Raw genomic sequence first — 22,878 nt, forward strand, 5'->3', positions numbered from 1 at the left:
GTGGCCGACACAAACACCTGGCCCATCTAGGAGTGGCACTGCAGTGTCACGCAGGATGGCCCTTCCAAAAAACACCCCCCAAACAGCACATGACGCAAAGAAAAAAAGAAGCACAATGAGGTAGCTGTGTGACAAAGATAAGCGACCCAAGTGGCCGACACAAACACCTGGCCCATCTAGGAGTGGCACTGCAGTGTCACGCAGGATGGCCCTTCCAAAAAACACCCCCCAAACAGCACATGACGCAAAGAAAAAAAGAGGCGCAATGAGGTAGCTGTGTGACTAAGATAAGCGACCCAAGTGGCCGACACAAACACCTGGCCCATCTAGGAGTGGCACTGCAGTGTCACGCAGGATGGCCCTTCCAAAAAACACCCCCCAAACAGCACATGACGCAAAGAAAAAAAGAGGCGCAATGAGGTAGCTGTGTGACTAAGATAAGCGACCCAAGTGGCCGACACAAACACCTGGCCCATCTAGGAGTGGCACTGCAGTGTCACGCAGGATGGCCCTTCCAAAAAACACCCCTCAAACAGCACATGACGCAAAGAAAAAAAGAGGCGCAATGAGGTAGCTGTGTGACTAAGATAAGCGACCCAAGTGGCCGACACAAACACCTGGCCCATCTAGAAGTGGCACTGCAGTGTCACGCAGGATGGCCCTTCCAAAAACTACTCCCCAAACAGCACATGACGCAAAGAAAAATGAAAGAAAAAAGAGGTGCAAGATGGAATTGTCCTTGGGCCCTCCCACCCACCCTTATGTTGTATAAATAGGACATGCACACTTTAACCAACCCATCATTTCAGTGACAGGGTCTGCCACACGACTGTGACTGAAATGACGGGTTGGTTTGGACCCCCACCAAAAAAGAAGCAATTAATCTCTCCTTGCACAAACTGGCTCTACAGAGGCAAGATGTCCACCTCATCATCATCCTCCGATATATCACCGTATACATCCCCCTCCTCACAGATTATCAATTCGTCCCCACTGGAATCCACCATCTCAGCTCCCTGTGTACTTTGTGGAGGCAATTGCTGCTGGTCAATGTCTCCACGGAGGAATTGATTATAATTCATTTTAATGAACATCATCTTCTCCACATTTTCTGGATGTAACCTTGTACGCCGATTGCTGACAAGGTGAGCGGCGGCACTAAACACTCTTTCGGAGTACACACTTGTGGGAGGGCAACTTAGGTAGAATAAAGCCAGTTTGTGCAAGGGCCTCCAAATTGACTCTTTTTCCTGCCAGTATAAGTACGGACTGTCTGACGTGCCTACTTGGATGCGGTCACTCATATAATCCTCCACCATTCTTTCAATGGGGAGAAAATCATATGCAGTGACAGTAGACGACATGTCCGTAATCGTTGTCAGGTCCTTCAGTCCGGACCAGATGTCAGCATCAGCAGTCGCTCCAGACTGCCCTGCATCACCGCCAGCGGGTGGGCTCGGAATTCTGAGCCTTTTCCTCGCACCCCCAGTTGCGGGAGAATGTGAAGGAGGAGATGTTGACAGGTCGCGTTCCGCTTGACTTGACAATTTTGTCACCAGCAGTTCATTGAACCCCAGCAGACTTGTGTCTGCCGGAAAGAGAGATCCAAGGTAGGTTTTAAATCTAGGATCGAGCACGGTGGCCAAAATGTAGTGCTCTGATTTCAACAGATTGACCACCCGTGAATCCTTGTTAAGCGAATTAAGGGCTCCATCCACAAGTCCCACATGCCTAGCGGAATCGCTCTGTGTTAGCTCCTCCTTCAATGTCTCCAGCTTCTTCTGCAAAAGCCTGATGAGGGGAATGACCTGACTCAGGCTGGCAGTGTCTGAACTGACTTCACGTGTGGCAAGTTCAAAAGGTTGCAGAACCTTGCACAACGTTGAAATCATTCTCCACTGCGCTTGAGACAGGTGCATTCCACCTCCTATATCATGCTCAGTTGTATAGGCTTGAATGGCCTTTTGCTGCTCCTCCAACCTCTGAAGCATATAGAGGGTTGAATTCCACCTCGTTACCACTTCTTGCTTCAGATGATGGCAGGGCAGGTTCAGGCGTTTTTGGTGGTGCTCCAGTCTTCTATACGTGGTGCCTGTACGCCGAAAGTGTCCCGCAATTCTTCTGGCCACCGACAGCATCTCTTGCACGCCCCTCTCGTTTTTTAAATAATTCTGCACCACCAAATTCAAGGTATGTGCAAAACATGGGACGTGCTGGAATTTGCCCAGATTTAATGCACACACAATATTGCTGGCGTTGTCCGATGCCACAAATCCACAGGAGAGTCCAATTGGGGTAAGCCATTCTGCGATGATCTTCCTCAGTTGCCGTAAGAGGTTTTTAGCTGTGTGCGTATTCTGGAAAGCGGTAATACAAAGCGTAGCCTGCCTAGGAAAGAGTTGGCGTTTGCGAGATGCTGCTACTGGTGCCGCCGCTGCTGTTCTTGCGGCGGGAGTCCATACATCTACCCAGTGGGCTGTCACAGTCATATAGTCCTGAGCCTGCCCTGCTCCACTTGTTCACATGTCCGTGGTTAAGTGGACATTGGGTACAACTGCATTTTTTAGGACACTGGTGAGTCTTTTTCTGAGGTCTGTGTACATTTTCGGTATCGCCAGCCTAGAGAAATGGAACCTAGATGGTATTTGGTACCGGGGACACAGTACCTCCAACAAGTCTCTAGTTGGCTCTGCAGTAATGATGGATACCGGAACCACGTTTCTCACCGCCCAGGATGCCAAGGCCTCAGTTATCCGCTTTGCAGCAGGATGACTGCTGTGATATTTCATCTTCCTCGCAAAGGACTGTTGGACAGTCAATTGCTTGGTGGAAGTAGTAAAAGTGGTCTTACGAGTACAACTTCCCCTCTGGGATGACCATCGACTCCCAGCAGCAACAACAGCAGCGCCAGCAGCAGTAGGCGTTACACGCAAGGATGCATCGGAGGAATCCCAGGCAGGAGAGGACTCGTCAGAATTGCCAGTGACATGGCCTGCAGGACTATTGGCATTCCTGGGGAAGGAGGAAATTGACACTGAGGGAGTTGGTGGGGTGGTTTGCGTGAGCTTGGTTACAAGAGGAAGGGATTTACTGGTCAGTGGACTGCTTCCGCTGTCGCCCAAAGTTTTTGAACTTGTCACTGACTTATGATGAATGCGCTGCAGGTGACGTATAAGGGAGGATGTTCCGAGGTGGTTAACGTCCTTACCCCTACTTATTACAGCTTGACAAAGGCAACACACGGCTTGACAAATGTTGTCCGCATTTCTGTTGAAATACTTCCACACCGAAGAGCTGATTTTTTTGGTATTTTCACCAGGCATGTCAATGGCCCTATTCCTCCCACGGACAACAGGTGTCTCCCCGGGTGCCTGACTTAAACAAACCACCTCACCATCAGAATCCTCCTGGTCAATTTCCTCCCCAGCGCCAGCAACACCCATATCCTCCTCATCCTGGTGTACTTCAACACTGACATCTTCAATCTGACTATCAGGAACTGGACTGCGGGTGCTCCTTCCAGCACTTGCAGGGGGCGTGCAAATGGTGGAAGGCGCATGCTCTTCACGTCCAGTGTTGGGAAGGTCAGGCATCGCAAACGACACAATTGGACTCTCCTTGTGGAATTGTGATTTCGAAGAACGCACAGTTCTTTGCTGTGCTTTTGCCAGCTTGAGTCTTTTCATTTTTCTAGCGAGAGGCTGAGTGCTTCCATCCTCATGTGAAGCTGAACCACTAGCCATGAACATAGGCCAGGGCCTCAGCCGTTCCTTGCCACTCCGTGTGGAAAATGGCATATTGGCAAGTTTACGCTTCTCCGACGACAATTTTATTTTAGATTTTTGAGTCCTTTTTTTACTGATATTTGGTGTTTTGGATTTTACATGCTCTGTACTATGACATTGGGCATCGGCCTTGGCAGACGACGTTGCTGGCATTTCATCGTCTCGGCCATGACTAGTGGCAGCAGCTTCAGCACGAGGTGGAAGTCGATCTTGATCTTTCCCTATTTTTGGAACCTCAACATTTTTGTTCTCCATATTTTAATAGGCACAACTAAAAGGCACCTCAGGTAAACAATGGAGATGGATGGATACTAGTATACTTATGGATGGACGAGCGACTGCCGACACAGAGGTAGCTACAGCCGTGGACTACCGTACTGCGTCTGCTGCTAATATAGACTGGATGATAATGATATAAAAAATATATATATATATCACTACTGCAGCCGGACAGGTATATATTATATAATGACGGACCTGCTGGACACCGTCAGCACTGCAGACTCCTAAAGTAAGCTACTAGTATCAAGAAGATAGAAAAAAAAAAAAACACCACAGGTAGGTGGTATACAATTATGGATGGACGAGCGACTGCCGACACAGAGGTAGCTACAGCCGTGGACTACCGTACTGCGTCTGCTGCTAATATAGACTGGATGATAATGATGTAAAAAATATATATATATCACTACTGCAGCCGGACAGGTATATATTATATAATGACGGACCTGCTGGACACTGTCAGCACTGCAGACTCCTAAAGTTAACTACTAGTATGAAGAAGATAGAAAAAAAAAAAAACCACCACAGGTAGGTATACAATTATGGACGAGCGACTGCCGACACAGAGGTAGCTACAGCCGTGGACTACCGTACTGCGTCTGCTGCTAGTATAGACTGGATGATAATGATATAAAAAATATATATATATCACTACTGCAGGACAGGTATATATTATATAATGACGGACCTGCTGGACACTGTCAGCAGAATGCGTTTATAGAATAAAAACACCACACGACGAGTGTTTAACTTTTTCAGGCAGACAATCACAATATACTGGTGGCCACTGGTCAGTGGTCAGTCACACTGGCAGTGGCACTCTGGCAGCAAAAGTGTGCACTGTTAAATATATGTACTCCTGCTATAACTGCTCCCCAGTCTCCCCCACAATTAAGCTGTGTGAGCAGTGAGCACTCAGCACAGTCAGATATACATAGATGATGCAGCACACTGAGGCTGAGCACAGATAATAGGATTTTGGTACTTACCAGGTAAATCCTTTTCTTTGAATCCATAGGGGGCACTGGAGTACTCTTGGGATATGGACGGGCGCAGCCGAACAAAGGCACTGAATATTTAAATTTAGGACTCTCCACCCCTCCATATCCCCGAGTACCTCAGTGTACGACCTCAGTGTTTTTTACTGAGCGAACAGGAACTATATAGAGAGGTTGACAATGGAGAATTCCTATAACATAACGGACAACAACAAAGTTGACCCATAACTTTACTGTCAACTAAACAGTTGACACCATAACCGATAGAACTTTATAATTTGAACCAATCGGTGAAAATGTGTTACCATAAGCTCCTCTGAGCTTAATACCAACTAGGTAAAACGTGTTACCCTAAGCTCCTTTGAGCTTAAAACAACCCAGGTAAAACTGCTCTGGGTGGGCGTCCAGTGCCCCCTATGGATTCAAAGAAAAGGATTTACCTGGTAAGTACCAAAATCCTATTTTCTTTTTCATCCACTAGGGGTCACTGGAGTACTCTTGGGACGTACCAAAGCTTCCCTCGTGGGCGGGAGAGCTGTTTGATACTTGTAACAGTAGGCAGCCAAAGCTAGATGCTGATGCCGCCACCATTCATAATGTGTAAACGTGCACAAACGTGGTGCACTGAAGGCTATGTAGCCGCGTCGTAGACGCTCCACGACCCGCTGGGTCTGACATTCCCACAGAACCTGTGGGATGAGCTATTACTGACGTAGGCGATTGTAACTTAGCCTTAAAGTAAGCCTGACTTGTAGTCATTATTATCCAACTGGATAATGTCTGCTGAGAAACTGGCTAACTCCAGTTGGCAGCATCATCGAGAACAAACAACGTATCCGTATCACGTACTGTAGACGTTCGGGACATATATAAACGCGTAATGCGTGTACCACATTCAGAATTCTAGAATGTGCTGTCCACACAGGAACCACTATTGGTATATTGATGTGAAGAATACGAAAGCGGAATTCGTCCGAAGATCTGCTTTGTCATGAGAAAACTCAAATACGGTGGCTTGGAATACAAGGCACCCAACTATGAAAACAAAACCCTTGCCGAAGCCAAGGCTAGAAGAAAAATGTTTCCCAAAGTGAGAAACTTAATCCCCATTTGTTGTAAGGGTTCAAAATATGAAAACTGTAAGAAATCTGAACCCAACCTCAAGTCACCTGGCGCTGTAGGTGGGATAAATGGAGTCTGAACTTTGATGACACCTTGTAGAAAGGTGTGTACAGACGCAATAGAGTCAAACGTCTTGTCAAACGTCTTTGAAAATAAGTATACCACACAGATACCTGCACCCTCAGTGCAGATAAACGCAGTTTTCCATCCCACCCCGTTTAACAGAATACGGGTAACTTGAAGGATGATGTCGGAAACTTCCGAGCTTTATCACCTATGTAAGCACACGAAATTTTGTAATAATGAGCTGCCTTAAGCGGCTTACTAGCTCGTAACATGGTTGGTATAACCGATACTGTAATGCCCTATTTCTTAAGAGGGAGGTCTGAACCCACACCTCGTCAACCGCAGCTGCGGTACATAGGTAATAGGTACATAGGTAACTATGGGTAACAGAACGTTCCCTGTTGTAACAGGTTGGACGTATTATGAGCGGGCCAAGATCGTGTGCAAGTATTCCTTGGAGATTCGAGAAGCAAGCTCTCCGAAACCCATGAGATATCACTAGTATGACTGTGACAACTGTCTTATGATCCGTTTTGGCAACGGAGAGAGCAGCGGAAAAATGGTGGAGCCAGATACACGATGCTGAATGACCACCTGAATGTGAGAGACTCCACCGCCACTGCCCTTGTTACACATACTGAGCTTTTGTAATTGTGGCGAGATGCCATCATGTATACATGAGGGTAACCCCCTTCTGTGGACTCACATATGAAACACCTGTGGATTTAATGTCCAGTTTTCAGGATCTAAATCCTGACGGGTGAGATCATCTGTGTAACAGATGTCCACTCACGGAATGAACCTCGTTGACATTTCCACATAATGGTGTTCTGAGCAATTGAGGATTCGAGTTACCTGCCGCATTGCCATGCGGCTTTTTGTTGTGTATGCAACTGCCGTTGCGTTGTCTGACTGCCCCTGGTCAGACTGAAAGCGAAGCATGTAGTGCATTGTAAAATGCACGGAGTTCCAGGACATTTATCGACAGCAATCTGTCGTGATCCGTTTTAGAACCTTTGTCGCTGATCTTTTTTAACTAAAACTCCTGAACCTCTGCGACCCTCGTCCAGAGTATATACACCCTCGCCCCTCTGTGGGAAACGCGAGTGAAGGGCGGCGAACTAAATCGCTTTGAAACACATCATTATTCTTAACAGGTGAATACACCAATGTACCGCTAGTGTGCGTGTTTTGCACTAATTACTAGATGTACATTTGTTCTTGCTGGTGTAGTAGGTAATTGTCCTTGATTTACCGTATTTATAATCTTACCTAGGAAATGACATCGTTTAGACGGAATTAGATGCGATTTTTGAACTTGATCTGCCACCGCAGTATACATTAGTAGCGCAAGTTAGAGGAACTTTGTTGAGACAGAGTTCTTATGAGCAGATCATCTAAGATAAAGAAACTCTGTTGAGACAGAGTTCTTATGTGAGATGAGCTATCATCACCAACATCCCTTTGGTAAATACCCGAGGCGATAAGAAACGGTAGACCTGAAATGGTTAATGGTTGTGGCGATTTGCAAACGCTAGAACCTGTGATGAACAAACCGGAATGGGTAAATACGCATTGTGAAGATCAAGTGCAATTATGCCATTTTGTGGCTGCAATAAGCAAATACTAACATGAGAAAATCCATTTTCCCACTGCAGTAAATGACTTGCTGATTGAGATTGCGACGGAGCTGTCTGGTTTTTTTTTCAAACAGAGAGGAATAAGTAACCCTGACTCTGTTGGTGTACTACTGCCTGGATTATAAAGACAGCTGAAAACCAGCAGAGACTAAATGGCAACCTGCCAAACCGTTCGACAGAGGCAGTCTTGTCTTTTAATCTGTAAATAGCTGAGACATCCATGAGTTGAAGTCTGGAAACTCCGCAAATGTAACATGTAAAGACGCGCTTCCACAATTGGAAAAGAGGTCATCAAACCACTGGCTTGCTAACTGTAGCGTCCTGTCGTTACAAGGCGTGACTGTTTTGTACCACCGCTTGGAAAAAACTGAAGTCTAAAGGGATTAAACGCCGGTACAAGTATTTGCGTTTTGATACTGGATGCGGTAATGGCTGAATATCAAATTTAGGATCAAACAAGCTCTGGCCTTGTCGCGCTTAAACTAGCGACGATGAAAGTAACCGGCGTTAGCAGAAGCTTTACAGATATACTCTGCAGCTTCTTTTAACAGTGATCGTCATTGTTTCATACATAGAGTCTAGTGACCCAAATGTATCCTGGGTTTTTATAATGTTTGACAGAGACGCATTTACCAATGGCGGATTCGTCATTTTGGAACGATTATGTATGGTTGTCAAAAAACCCCGCACTATCTGAGTGCTGGACTAATGTACCCTTCTCACTCGTAGTTATCGGTGTGAGATTTGACATAGAATCGGGCATTAAATTATAAGACCAGTCAAATAAACACTCTGGTACCCAAAGGAAAATTGGCCCTTTGGAAAGACTGTCTTTTGTTAGAGCTGGCGGAGTAACTTCCGAGACTCCGATGTTACCGCTCTTTTAATGTGAATTGCCAATGCTTAACATAGGATTTTTAAAATTATTTTTAGTCTGCGCTAGAGCCTTACTCGCTATGTAAACAGACACCACAATAGGCAACAGACAGACACCTGCACGACTTATTGAAGTTATTATGTGTCATATATATATGAAGTTATTATGTGTCATATATATATATATATGTTATTGCTGAACAGCATATTTATATGAAACTCATGGTTGTTTCTCTCTACTGAAATCTTTAGTAAAAAGCGAAAGATTTATTCGATGTGAAGAGAAACCAGAGTATTCTTTATGTGAAAAGCAGTTCACATGGGCATGAAACCCGAACCAAATTCCCACTAACACCCCTGCGCCTCTGGTGGCTTAGAGATGTAGGGCAGGAATGTTCCAGAATTATGTGGAAATACAGTTTACATGGCTAACTTATGTGAAACCTGAACCAAAATTCCCACGAACACCCCTGCGCCTCCTTGTGGAGTAGAGGTGTATGGGCGGAATGTTCTGGAAGTATAAACTGGAAGACCCAGTAATGATTAAAATGGCCCCCATGCCATGCTTACACTGCAAATCACAGGACAGGTTACAATACCTGCTGCAGTGTTAATTTAGGCTTAATAGCCTATTATACAGTGATAATCACAGGCCTTAGTAAAATACATGCAGTTTACAATACATGCCTTCCAGTTAATATAAACACTGCCTGCAGTGAATTTTGTATTAACATTATATGGCAGCCTTAACAGAAAAAACAGGAAGCATGGTTAAAAATGGCTGCCATGCTTACAGTTAGAAACATAGTTTAGGTTATGACACTGATAGCCTATAACTAACTGCCTGTTTAAAAAGCTGAACAGCCTATGTCTTCTTAACCCTTGCAGCCTTGCTATATGGTGCTGCTGCTATGGGCATTTACTCCCCCTCACCCCCCCTGCAGCTGCGCTGCTTGTGAGGTAGCTTCTCCCCCATGTTACCTGCAGCGGACGGGAGCGGGTGCAGGGAGCCTAGCGGAAGCAGGGGAGCGCTGTGTATAGCGCCGGGGAGCCGTCCGGAAGAGCGGGCGGCGCCTCTCCTACATCAGTGGCCGGGTATCAGCAGCGTGCGGTGGCCGGGTAATCAGCGCTGGAAGAGCGGCCGGCGTCTCTGAGTGACGTGCGGCCGCTCCGAGCTGTTTCCCCTGGATAGCGGCAGCATAGAGTGGCTGGCTCGGCCGGCCTCGTACAGCGGTGATCAGCGGCGGCACCTGTAAGCAGCGGCGGGTGTACGTAATCAGCGGCGCCATCGGTAAAGGAGCACTTTCCCCACACAGCAGGGCGGCAGCGTGAGCTGACCGCCCTGTCCCCCCACCATACCTTTCTCGTCGTGCCGCATGTAGTGAGGGCTATGACAGGGCTCTCCTGTAAGCTCCGTCCAGTTCCTGGCTGTGACGGGGCTTCTTTCTGTAAGCTCCGTCCAGCTTGTTCCTGGCTGTGACGGGGCTTTCTTCCTGGCTGTGACGGTGCTTCTCCTGTAAGCTCCGTCCAGCTTTTTCCTGGCTGTGACGGGGCTTCTTTCTGTAAGCTCCGTCCAGCTTGTTCCTGGCTGTGACGGGGCTTTTTCTGTAAGCTCCGTCCAGCTCTTTGCAGGAGACAGTGGGCTGCCTGTGGCTGTGAGGGTGCTCTTTGTGAGGACCGACACGCCATGCGCTGCCTTGCAGCGGCACCATCCCGGACCCATGTTTTTCTAGAAACTGGGAAGGGAAGTGTAAAAAGTAAAATAAAAAGTAAAAATGAAAAATTTAATAAAATCTTCCACCAAATGTGGGAACTTCCCACAAGCCGATGTTAGTGCTGTGAGCACCGAAAAAACACTGAGGTCGTACACTGAGGTACTCGGGGATATGGAGGGGTGGAGAGTCCTAAATTTAAATATTCAGTGCCTTTGTTCGGCTGCGCCCGTCCATATCCCAAGAGTACTCCAGTGACCCCTAGTGGATGAAAAAGAAATGGTATACTGTGTCACTGTGTATCGTTTTTTTTCAGGCAGAGAACGGATTATATTAAATAATAATAAAACTGCACTGGTGGTCACTGGTCAGTCACTAGTAAACTCTGCACTCTCTGAGTACTCCTAAGCTCCAGTAAATCAAGTGTCTCACTCTCACTATCTATTTCTATTCTAAACGGAGAGGACGCCAGCCACGTCCTCTCCCTATCAATCTCAATGCACGTGTGAAAATGGCGGCGACGCGCGGCTCCTTATATAGAATCCGAGTCTCGCGATAGAATCCGAACCTCGCGAGAATCCGACAGCGGGATGATGACGTTCGGGCGCGCTCGGGTTAACCGAGCAAGGCGGGAAGATCCGAGTCTGCCTCGGACCGGTGTAAAAAGCGTGAAGTTCGGGGGGGTTCGGTTTCCGAGAAACCGAACCCGCTCATCACTATTTATAGCTGCTTATTGTATTAAACTGCGCCTAAATTTAGTGCCCCCCTCTCTTTTTTACCCTTTCTGTAGTGTAGACTGCAGGGGAGAGTCAGGGAGCTTCCTTCCAGCGGAACTGTGAGGGAAAAATGGCGCCAGTGTGCTGAGAGAGATGGCTCCGCCCCTTTTTCGGCTGACTTTTCTCCCGCTTTTTTCTGTATTCTGGCAGGGGTAATTACCACATATATAGCCTCTGGGGCTATATATTGTGGTTATTTTGCCAGCCAAGGTGTTTTTATTGCTGCTCAGGGCGCCCCCCCCCCAGCGCCCTGCACCCTCAGTGACCGGAGTGTGAAGTGTGTATGAGGAGCAATGGCGCACAGCTGCAGTGCTGTGCGCTACCTTGGTGAAGACTGAAGTCTTCTGCCGCCGATTTTCCGGACCATCTTCATGCTTCTGGCTCTGTAAGGGGGACGGCGGCGCGGCTCCGGGAACGAACACCAAGGACGGGTCCTGCGGTCGATCCCTCTGGAGCTAATGGTGTCCAGTAGCCTAAGAAGCCCAAGCTAGCTGCAAGCTGGTAGGTTCGCTTCTTCTCCCCTTAGTCCCTCGATGCAGTGAGCCTGTTGCCAGCAGGTCTCACTGTAAAATAAAAAACCTAATTTAAACTTTCTTTCTAGAAGCTCAGGAGAGCTCCTAGTGTGCAACCAGCTCGGGCCGGGCACAGAAATCTGAGGTCTGGAGGAGGGGCATAGAGGGAGGAGCCAGTGCACACCAGATAGTACCAAAGCTTTCTTATAGAGTGCCCAGTCTCCTGCGGAGCCCGTCTATTCCCCATGGTCCTTACGGAGTTCCCAGCATCCACTAGGACGTCAGAGAAAGCACATTATAACCAGTGTTACAAGAATGCAGTGTAGGCACGCTAAACTTATTAATTCATAGGGGTCTGGCTTTGGTTCAACATGCCTGTTTGACATTTGAAATGCCGACAAGCAAAAGGGGACAACAGTATGTTGAACCAGACAAGATGGCATATTAATACCATGCTGTATAGCATTGTCACTGTGACGGCTTTACATGTTTATACATGATACAGTGACAATGCTATACAGCACTAGTATGCCATGTACGACATACTGATGTCCCCCCTTCTGCTTGTTGAACATTTTGGGTGGGATTCAATTCTATTCACCCCTTTACACACCCATTTTGTTTCTGCCTTCAGGGACGTATCATTATTTCAGCTCGGAGTAGCGAGGCACCCAACCCTTTACACAGTTAAACTTCACTACTATGGGGGCAATATGCGCGATAACGGAGATCATTTTAGAAAGAAAATTGGGCATGATATATCATTTGAAACTCACCCTTTAAATGCACTTAAGGGCCCCACACACTTAAAGATTTCACTGAAAGATATGAATGATCTCGTTCATTAATGATACTGCTCATATCTTTCAGTGTGTAGGCACCAGCGATGAATGATGCGTGGCCCCACTGTTGTTCATCGTTGGTGCCAGCTTGTTCATGCCTGCGGGCCAATATGGACAATCTCGTCCATATTAGCATGCAGGGCTATGGAGCCGGGTGACGGGGGAGGGGGGAGTAAAGAAACTTCACTCAGCCCACCATCCCCCCACCGCCGTGTCGTCCGTCGGCCATCAGGCAGCTCGGTGGACAGTCGCTGAGTGTGTAGGGCCCATTACTGTGCAGTCGCTCCCCTCGTTCAGCCTATGGATGGCTTTACATGACTGTTCGGGTGACTAATAAAGATGTTGTGGAACTATACATCCCAGCAAGTCCTGCTACACGTATGTCCTGCAGATTATGCTGGGGCTTGTACAGCAGTTGGTTGTCAAGCTACAGGCTACCTAACTCCACTCTAAGCCAGTGATTCACAATAATTTCCAGCAGGGTACCCCCAGGCTGCCCATCTGTGTTATTCTCACGCCAGCAGCAGCACTACATGTGTAGCTGGAGAGCCAAATGCTCCATGCAACCTGCCCAGCCACACCGCCACAGAGCCCACGCGCCCCTGGGACATGGTGAAGGTGCTTGCAGCTATGGGGGAGTAGAGCCTGAGAGACTGCAATAAGGGCATACCTGGCGGCGGTGCGGGCTGTGAGCCTGTGTGCGGGGCTGTGCGTTATAGGTCACCGGGTAACTGCTGCAGACCAACACTCCATCCCGGAAGGAGAGTGCGGCGCTATGGTAACCTGCACGCTCCAGACCTATCAGCAGCCAATCACGTCAGCTGCTTTAAACTCAGGCAATAGCGGCATAGCTGTTATCTGTAAACACGTCGAAGACGCATGAGAGAAGCACGGTGATTGGCTGCTCGCAATATTTTGTCGGTTATTACTTTAAACGGACACTCGTGATAGAGAGGCCGCCGGGTAGTTGTCACTTACTACACTGCTGCCTGTGCTTATGTGCGGGCGTCACCCTCGCCCGCCATGTGTCCCGCAGCAGCACGCAGTGTTATAGTAACCCCGTCCACTTCTGTAGCGTAGCCGCCAGCTGCGTCCCTGGCACGTCACTGTGCCCCGGTCCCCAGCGATCTAGGAAGGAAGTACTGTACATACCCCACTCCTGTCTTGTGGCTGCAGCTCATGACTGGAAGGGAGCGCTGCAACTTCCCTGAGGTAGGAGGACAGGGCACGGCGTGTTACCCTCCGTAGTCACAGTGTGGGGGGGATGATTATTATTATTATTATACGACAAAATAAAGTTAAACTCCTCGTCACCCCTATACACACAAAGGGGGAGATTCAAATGTTTGAAAAGTTGGTTGGGAGTCTGTTTTTTCCTGTCTATTAGATAGGAAAAAACAGACTTCCAACTGACTTTTCAAACATTTGAATCCACCCCCCCAATGAGTAAGTGCGCTAGGTGAACCAGTTCAAAGTAAATGGTTAAAATAAGAATTTACTCACCGGTAATTCTATTTCTCGTAGTCCGTAGTGGATGCTGGGACTCCGTAAGGACCATGGGGAATAGCGGCTCCGCAGGAGACTGGGCACAACTAAAAGAAAGCTTTAGACTAACTGGTGTGCACTGGCTCCTCCCACTATGACCCTCCTCCAGACTTCAGTTTGGATACTGTGCCCGGAAGAGCTGACACAATAAGGAAGGATTTTGAATCCCGGGTAAGACTCATACCAGCCACACCAATCACACCGTATAACTCGTGATACAATACCCAGTTAACAGTATGATAACAACTGAACCTCTCAACAGATGGCTCAACAATAACCCTTTAGTTAAACAATAACTATATACAAGTATTGCAGACAATCCGCACTTGGGATGGGCGCCCAGCATCCACTACGGACTACGAGAAATAGAATTACCGGTGAGTAAATTCTTATTTTCTCTGACGTCCTAAGTGGATGCTGGGACTCCGTAAGGACCATGGGGATTATACCAAAGCTCCCAAACGGGCGGGAGAGTGCGGATGACTCTGCAGCACCGAATGGGCAAACTCTAGGTCCTCCTCAGCCAGGGTGTCAAACTTGTAAAATTTAGCAAACGTGTTTGACCCCGACCAAGTAGCTGCTCGGCAAAGTTGAAGAGCCGAGAACCCTCGGGCAGCCGCCCAAGAAGAGCCCACCTTCCTCGTGGAATGGGCTTTTATCGATTTAGGATGCGGCAGTCCAGCCGCAGAATGTGCAAGCTGAATCGTACTACAGATCCAGCGAGCAATAGTCTGCTTTGAAGCAGGTGCACCCAACTTGTGGGGCGCATACAGGATAAATAGCGAGTCAGTCTTTCTGACTCCAGCTGTCCTGGAAACATAAATTTTCAGGGCCCTGACCACGTCCAACAACTTGGAAGCCTCCAAGTCTTTAGTAGCCGCAGGCACCACGATAGGCTGGTTCAGATGAAAGGCTGATACCGCCTTAGGGAGAAATTGGGGACGAGTCCTCAATTCTGCCCTATCCATATGGAAAATCAGATAAGGGCTTTTACATGACAAAGCCGCCAATTCTGATACACGCCTGGCCGAAGCCAAGGCCAACAACATGACCACTTTCCACGTGAGATATTTCAATTCCACGGTTTTAAGTGGCTCAAAGCAATGTGACTTTAGGAAATCCAACACCACGTTGAGATCCCAAGGTGCCACTGGAGGCACAAAAGGGGGCTGAATATGCAGCACTCCCTTAACAAAAGTCTGAACTTCAGGTAGTGAAGCCAGTTCTCTCTGGAAGAAAATCGATAGAGCCGAAATCTGGACCTTAATGGAACCCAATTTTAGGCCCATAGTCACCCCTGACTGTAAGAAGTGCAGGAAACGGCCCAGCTCCTCCGTTGGGGCCTTCCTGGCCTCACACCATGCAACATATTTTCGCCATATGCGGTGATAATGGTTCGCGGTTACTTCCTTCCTAGCTTTAATCAGCATAGGAATGACTTCCTCCGGAATACCCTTTTCCTTCAGGATCCAGTGTTCAACCGCCATGCCGTCAAACGCAGCAGCGGTAAGTCTTGGAACAGACAGGGCCCCTGCTGCAGCAGGTCCTGTCTGAGCGGCAGAGGCCATGGGTCCTCTGAGATCATTTCTTGAAGTTCCGGGTACCAAGCTCTTCTTGGCCAATCCGGAACAATGAGTATATTTCTTACTCCTCTTCTCCTTATTATCCTCAGTACCTTGGGTATGAGAGGAAGAGGAGGGAACACATAAACCGACCGGTACACCCACGGTGTCACTAGAGCGTCCACAGCTATCGCCTGAGGGTCTCTTGATGTTAGGGTCTCCTGCCCTGTGCTGCCACGTCGTCATGGCAACCGGGAGACAAGTGCTAGCGGAGTGACCTGAGCGCAGCTGATACTCCGGTTCGGGTCTTTTGCTGTGCAGTGGTTATAGGCTCTGTGCATGGCAGGGGATCCGGTGCTGGTTTTTGTGCTCACAGTCTGTGAGGTCTGAGTGGGGCGTGGACAGCACCTGCTTTATAAGGCCTCTTCTCAGGGTAAGCAGATGCTGCTGAATCTTTGTTGGTTAGTCAGTTTCTGAAAGTTAGCCAGTACTGTGTAGCTTTGTATTTGTTTGTTGCTTACTGCAAATAGGCCTGGGGATTTGGTATTACACTCTGCCAATCCAGACCTAGCAGTAAGACTGGAGTCAGTCGTTTAGCTTGCTGGGGTTCTGTTACTACTCTGTGAACTTAGCAAGTTTGCGGCTGTATTCTAAGACTTGCCTGTCTAATCCTGTCTCACTGTGCTAGGTGTCAGGGGTCAGTTTAGTGGCAGTAAGCTGAACCTGTGCACTGCAAGTGAGAATTAGGATTGTGGAGACTCTCCTTGTGTCTATCATTCCATCTCTGACCAAGGAGTTTACTGCCACACCCGTTGGTAACCCTTTAGGGTTTTGCTGTTGCCCTTAGCAACAGCATTTTGGGTTCTCTACGTATTAAAACACAACATCTTGCTTTTCCCATCTGAGCAGTTCTAATACAAGGGAGATACCCAGTTCCTTAGCCTCTGGGCTTCTCTGTTCACTTTGTGTGTATTTTGTTACCCTATCACCTTCTGTGTACGTTATGTCATATTCCCCAGTCTGTCTGTAAGTCCATTTGTTTTGCATAACAGTTCAAACACCAGTACATTCCTGCAGGCACTGGAGTGCATAACAGTCCTGACACCAGTACTTTCCTGCAGGCACTGGTGTGCATAACATATTCAGCAGCCTAATACTCCTGTTGAAATTTTGTGGGAATATGGAGCATACCCCTCAAAATACATTGCAACAGGTGGTCGATCAGGTGCAGGTCCTGACTCGACAATTTAATGATTTGTCCATTAAAATGCACACCTCCCAGGCTGCTGGCGGAGCTCCCGCAGCAGCAGCACCTGCAGGGGTTAAGGAGCCGAAAGTAAATCTCCCGGATCGTTTTTCTGGAGATCGCTCGCAGTTCTTTTGTTTCAAGGAGAGCTGCAAGCTATACTTCCGGCTTAGGCCTCAGTCTTCTGGGTCGGAGATTCAGCGGGTGGGCATAGTGATTTCCTTGCTACAAGGAGACCCACAGGTCTGGGCATATGGGTTGCAGCCTGACTGTCCGTCGCTTAAAAGTGTTGATGCTTTTTTTACGGCACTGGGCATGTTGTATGATGACCCTGACAAGACGGCCTCAGCCGAGGCTCAGATTCCGATCCTTAAGCAAGGGCGAAGGCCAGTTGAGGTTTACTGTACGGAGTTTCGGAGGTTGGCCCATGATACCCAGTGGAATGACCCAGCCCTGAGACACCAGTACCGAAGAGGTCTTTCTAACCAGATAAAGGACCAACTGGTACAATATCCCTTGCCTGATAGCTTGGATCAGCTCATGCAGTTATCCATCCGGGTGGATAGACGGCTGAGAGAGCGTAGGCTTGAAAGGGAGACTGAGATTTCCTTCCTTCCCAAGGGAACCTCAGACTCTGAGGAATTTTCCGAGGAGCCTATGCAGATTGGGGCTACCCGCCTCTCCTCGCGTGAGAAGACGCGGAGGAGACAGCAGGGGTTGTGTTTGTACTGTGGGAATAAAGGTCATGTGGTAGTATCATGCCCAGAAAAGCCGGAAAACTTCAGGGCCTGAGGGTGATGGGAAATATCCTGTCAGGCCAGAAGTCAGAATTTCCCAAGAAGACTTTTATCATTCCGGTGACCTTGAAGATTCTCGGTCAAACTGTCAAGACTGAGGCCTTTGTGGACAGTGGGGCCGACGGGGTTTTTATGGACCGCCAATTCGCCCTGAAACACTCTGTTCCCTTAGTACCCTTGGCATCGGAAATTGAGATTTGTGGGTTAAACGGGGAACCATTATCCCAAGGTAAAATTACCTCTTGCACTAGCCAGATTTCTTTGTTTATTGGAGCCACACACTCTGAAAAATTGTCCTTTTATGTGACTGTCTGTACTTTTGCCCCATTGGTGTTGGGGTTACCCTGGTTAAGGGCCCACAATCCTCAATTTGACTGGGTCTCTGGGGAGATTCTTAGTTGGGGTACTGATTGTTTCAGGAGTTGCTTGAGCCTTCCAGTCAGGCTCTCGCAGCTAAGTTTGCCAGGGTGTTATGCAGATTTTGCGGACGTGTTCTCCAAAAAAGTTGCAGAGGTACTACCTCCCCATCGCCCCTATGACTGTGCCATTGATTTGTTGCCAAATGCTAAGCTTCCCAAGAGCAGGTTGTACTCCCTGTCACGTCCTGAGACTCAGGCTATGGCAGAGTACATTCAGGAGAACTTGGCTAAGGGATTTATCAGACCTTCACAGTCTCCAGTTGGGTCGGGGTTCTTCTTCGTGGGTAAAAAGGACGGTTCGTTGCGACCCTGCATCGACTTCAGGGAATTGAACCGTATCACGATTAAAAACTCATACCCACTGCCTCTCATTTCGGTCTTGTTTGACCAGCTTCGTACTGCCACCATTTTTTCTAAGATTGACCTACGCGGTGCGTACAATCTAATCCGAATAAGAGAGGGGGATGAATGGAAGACTGCCTTTAATACCCACTCAGGGCATTATGAATATTTGGTGATGCCTTTTGGGCTCTGTAATGCCCCGGCAGTCTTCCAGGATTTCATGAATGATGTGCTCAGGGAATATTTGGATAGATTCTTAGTTGTATACTTAGATGACATCCCAATCTTCTCCCATTCCCTGGAGGAACATCGGAAGCATGTACGCTTAGTCCTCCAGAAACTCAGAGACCACCGGCTTGGGGCGAAGCTGGAGAAGTGCGAATTTGAAGTTCAGCAAATCGCATTTCTAGGATATATTATCTCCCCAGAAGGTTTCCAAATGGAGGGTTCCAAGGTACAGGCAGTCCTGGATTGGGTGCAGCCCACTAGTTTGAAGGCGCTTCAGCGTTTCCTGGGCTTTGCGAATTTTTATAGACGATTTATCGCTGGATTTTCGTCTATAGTGGCGCCCTTGGTGGCACTCACTAAGAAAGGGGCGGATGTTGCTCACTGGTCTTGTGAGGCTAAAGCGGCTTTTGCCCGTCTCAAAAGGGCATTTGTTTCGGCCAAGATGCTGCAACACCCAGATCCAGAGCGTCCTTTTGTGGTGGAGGTGGATGCCTCTGAGATGGGTATTGGGGCAGTGCTTTCTCAGATGGGAGTGTCTGATAATCGCCTTCATCCCTGTGCTTACTTTTCCCGTAAATTTTCGCCTGCCGAGATGAATTATGACGTGGGTAACCGGGAATTGTTGGCTATTAAGGATGCACTCGAGGAGTGGAGACACTGGCTTGAGGGGGCTAAGTTTGTGGTCTCAATTCTCACTGACCATAAGAATCTGGCATATTTAGAGTCAGCGAAGCGTCTCAATGCCAGGCAGGCACGATGGGCTTTGTTTTTTGCTCGCTTTAATTTTTTGATAACATATCGCCCTGGGTCAAAAAACATCAAGGCTGATGCGCTCTCGCGGAGTTTTGCTCCAATCCAGGAGACCACCGAGGAGCCGTTGCCCATTGTTTCCCCATCATGTATTAAAGTGGGCATTACCCAGGACCTCTTATCATTAGTCCTTAGAGCACAGGAGCAGGCTCCTCCAGACCTTCCGGTAGGTCTTTTGTTTGTGCCTCCTAGGTTAAGACAGCGAGTGTTCCTGGAATTCCATGCCAAGAAGTCTGCAGGTCACCCGGGTATTGCCAGAACTCGGGAGTTGCTATCTAGGGCGGTGTGGTGGCCCTCGGTGGCTAAGGATGTGGATCAGTGGGTTTGGGCATGTGACATCTGTGCCCGAAATAAGACTCCTAGAGGGGTTCCTGTTGGCCCATTACATCCACTCTCTATCCCATCTAAGCCATGGACCCACATTTCAATGGATTTTGTGGTGGACTTGCCCAAATCCTCGGGGATGACAGCCATCTGGGTTGTCGTTGACAGGTTTTCGAAGATGGCGCACTTCGTTCCACTGGTTGGGCTGCCATCGGCCAGACGCCTGTCTGAATTATTTATGCTGCATGTTGTGCGTCTCCACGGGTTGCCACTTGATGTGGTCTCTGACCGCGGATCCCAGTTTGTGGCCAAATTCTGGAGGGCATTTTGTTCCGATCTCCAGATTTCTGTCAGCTTGTCGTCGGGCTACCATCCGCAGTCTAATGGGCAGACTGAAAGGGTGAACCAGTCCTTGGAGCAGTTCCTCAGGTGTTATGTCTCCAAGTGTCAGACTGACTGGGTTGCTCATCTGTCCATGGCGGAGTTTGCCTATAACAACGCGGCTCACTCTGCTACAGGGATCTCTCCCTTCCTTTGTGTGTATGGGCATCATCCTAAGGCCAATTCTTTTGACGCCCTGGACTCCACGCCTGGTGGTTCCTCTGTGGTTTCGGTCCTTAGAGGTATTTGGCGGAAAGTGAAGAAAGCCCTTGTGTCTGTGTCATTAGTGACCAAAAGGGTTTTTGATAAGCGGAAAAGACCCTGCAGCTTCAAATTAGGAGACTTCGTCTGGTTGTCTACCAAGAATTTGAAGTTGAGACAGCCATCTCATAAGTTAGGCCCCCGGTTCATCGGCCCTTATAAGATCACCAGGGTTATCAATCCGGTGGCATTTCAGTTAGATCTGCCCCGTTCTTTGGGTATCAATAAAACATTTCATTGTTCCCTTTTAAAACGGGCGATTAGTAATCCTTCTTCCAGTGGAAGACCTTCCCCTCTTCTGATACGTGGCCAGAGGGAGTTTGTTGTTGAAAGGATTCTTGACTCCAAGGTGGTTCGGGGTCGGCTGTCATTTTTGGTGCACTGGAAGGGGTATGGCCCGGAGGAGCGGTCGTGGGTGCGCAGTTGTGATCTTCATGCCCCCAGACTGATACGCTCTTTCTTCTCGCAGTTCCCCGATAAACCCGGTGGTAGGGGTTCTTTGACCCCTCGTCAGAGGGGGGGTACTGTTAGGGTCTCCTGCCCTGTGCTGCCACGTCGTCATGGCAACCGGGAGACAAGTGCTAGCGGAGTGACCTGAGCGCAGCTGATACTCCGGTTCGGGTCTTTTGCTGTGCAGTGGTTATAGGCTCTGTGCATGGCAGGGGATCCGGTGCTGGTTTTTGTGCTCACAGTCTGTGAGGTCTGAGTGGGGCGTGGACAGCACCTGCTTTATAAGGCCTCTTCTCAGGGTAAGCAGATGCTGCTGAATCTTTGTTGGTTAGTCAGTTTCTGAAAGTTAGCCAGTACTGTGTAGCTTTGTATTTGTTTGTTGCTTACTGCAAATAGGCCTGGGGATTTGGTATTACACTCTGCCAATCCAGACCTAGCAGTAAGACTGGAGTCAGTCGTTTAGCTTGCTGGGGTTCTGTTACTACTCTGTGAACTTAGCAAGTTTGCGGCTGTATTCTAAGACTTGCCTGTCTAATCCTGTCTCACTGTGCTAGGTGTCAGGGGTCAGTTTAGTGGCAGTAAGCTGAACCTGTGCACTGCAAGTGAGAATTAGGATTGTGGAGACTCTCCTTGTGTCTATCATTCCATCTCTGACCAAGGAGTTTACTGCCACACCCGTTGGTAACCCTTTAGGGTTTTGCTGTTGCCCTTAGCAACAGCATTTTGGGTTCTCTACGTATTAAAACACAACATCTTGCTTTTCCCATCTGAGCAGTTCTTATACAAGGGAGATACCCAGTTCCTTAGCCTCTGGGCTTCTCTGTTCACTTTGTGTGTATTTTGTTACCCTATCACCTTCTGTGTACGTTATGTCATATTCCCCAGTCTGTCTGTAAGTCCATTTGTTTTGCATAACAGTTCAAACACCAGTACATTCCTGCAGGCACTGGAGTGCATAACAGTCCTGACACCAGTACTTTCCTGCAGGCACTGGTGTGCATAACACTTGACCTGGCGCAATATCTGTCTAGCTTTTTGTTTAGGCGGGACGCCATCATGTCCACCTGTGGCCTTTCCCAACGGTTTACAATCATTTGGAAGACTTCTGGATGAAGTCCCCACTCTCCCGGGTGGAGGTCGTGCCTGCTGAGGAAGTCTGCTTCCCAGTTGTCCACTCCTGGAATGAACACTGCTGACAGTGCTAACACGTGATTTTCCGCCCATCGGAGAATCCTTGTGGCTTCTCCCATCGCCGTCCTGCTTCACTTGTCCAACAGGTCCCACTGAAAGGTTCTTGCATGGAACCTGCCGAATGGAATTGCTTCGTAGGAAGCTACCATCTTTCCCAGGATCCGCGTGCAGTGATGCACCGACACCTGTTTTGGTTTTAGGAGGCCTCTGACTAGAGATGACAACTCCTTGGCCTTGGCCTTCTCCTCCGGGAGAAACACTTTTTTCTGTTCTGTGTCCAGAACCATCCCCAGGAACAGTAGACGTGTCGTAGGGACCAGCTGTGACTTTGGAATATTTAGAATCCAGTTGTGCTGTTGTAGCACCTCCCGAGATAGTGCTACCCCGACTAACAACTGCTCCCTGGACCTCGCCTTTATCAGGAGATCGTCCAAGTACGGGATAATTAAAACTCCCTTCTTCCGAAGGAGCATCATCATTTTGGCCATTACCTTGGTAAAGACCCTCGGAGCCGTGGATAGACCGAACGGCAACGTCTGGAATTGGTAATGACAATCCTGTACCACAAATCTGAGGTACTCCTGGTGAGGATGGTAAATGGGGACATGCAGGTAAGCATCCTTGATGTCCAGTGATACCATGTAATCCCCCTCGTCCAGGCTTGCAATAACCGCCCTGAGCGATTCCATCTTGAACTTGAATTTTTTTATA

General features: G+C 48.4%; 2 protein-coding genes and 1 pseudogene across 5 annotated transcripts in view; 1 reads left to right on the forward strand and 2 right to left on the reverse strand.

Moving 5' to 3' along the window:
* SCLT1 (sodium channel and clathrin linker 1) overlaps positions 1-22,878 on the reverse strand; it is a 410,760-nt gene that overhangs the window by 370,516 nt on the left and 17,366 nt on the right. For 2 of the 4 annotated variants that reach the window (XM_063920347.1, XM_063920345.1), the window contains exon 1: positions 13,282-13,407. The exons of 1 other annotated variant lie outside the window; for it this stretch is intronic. The gene's annotated coding sequence lies outside the window, so the exon portion shown is untranslated. Of the gene's footprint in view, positions 1-13,281; positions 13,411-22,878 lie in introns of those variants that run through there. One more of the 4 variants, XM_063920348.1, reaches the window with a different exon arrangement.
* On the reverse strand, positions 8,942-9,065 carry LOC134961853 (U5 spliceosomal RNA; annotated as a pseudogene).
* Positions 13,661-22,878, forward strand: part of C1H4orf33 (chromosome 1 C4orf33 homolog) — a 651,328-nt gene continuing 642,110 nt past the window's right edge. Inside the window, exon 1 of the mRNA XM_063920350.1 lies at positions 13,661-13,823. Coding sequence (XP_063776420.1) covers positions 13,791-13,823 — 33 coding nt within the window. The 5' untranslated portion in view covers positions 13,661-13,790. The remainder of the gene's footprint in view (positions 13,824-22,878) is intronic.

The sequence above is a fragment of the Pseudophryne corroboree genome, chromosome 1 (genome assembly GCF_028390025.1).
Source record: "Pseudophryne corroboree isolate aPseCor3 chromosome 1, aPseCor3.hap2, whole genome shotgun sequence".
Classification (NCBI taxonomy): Eukaryota; Metazoa; Chordata; class Amphibia; order Anura; family Myobatrachidae; genus Pseudophryne; species Pseudophryne corroboree.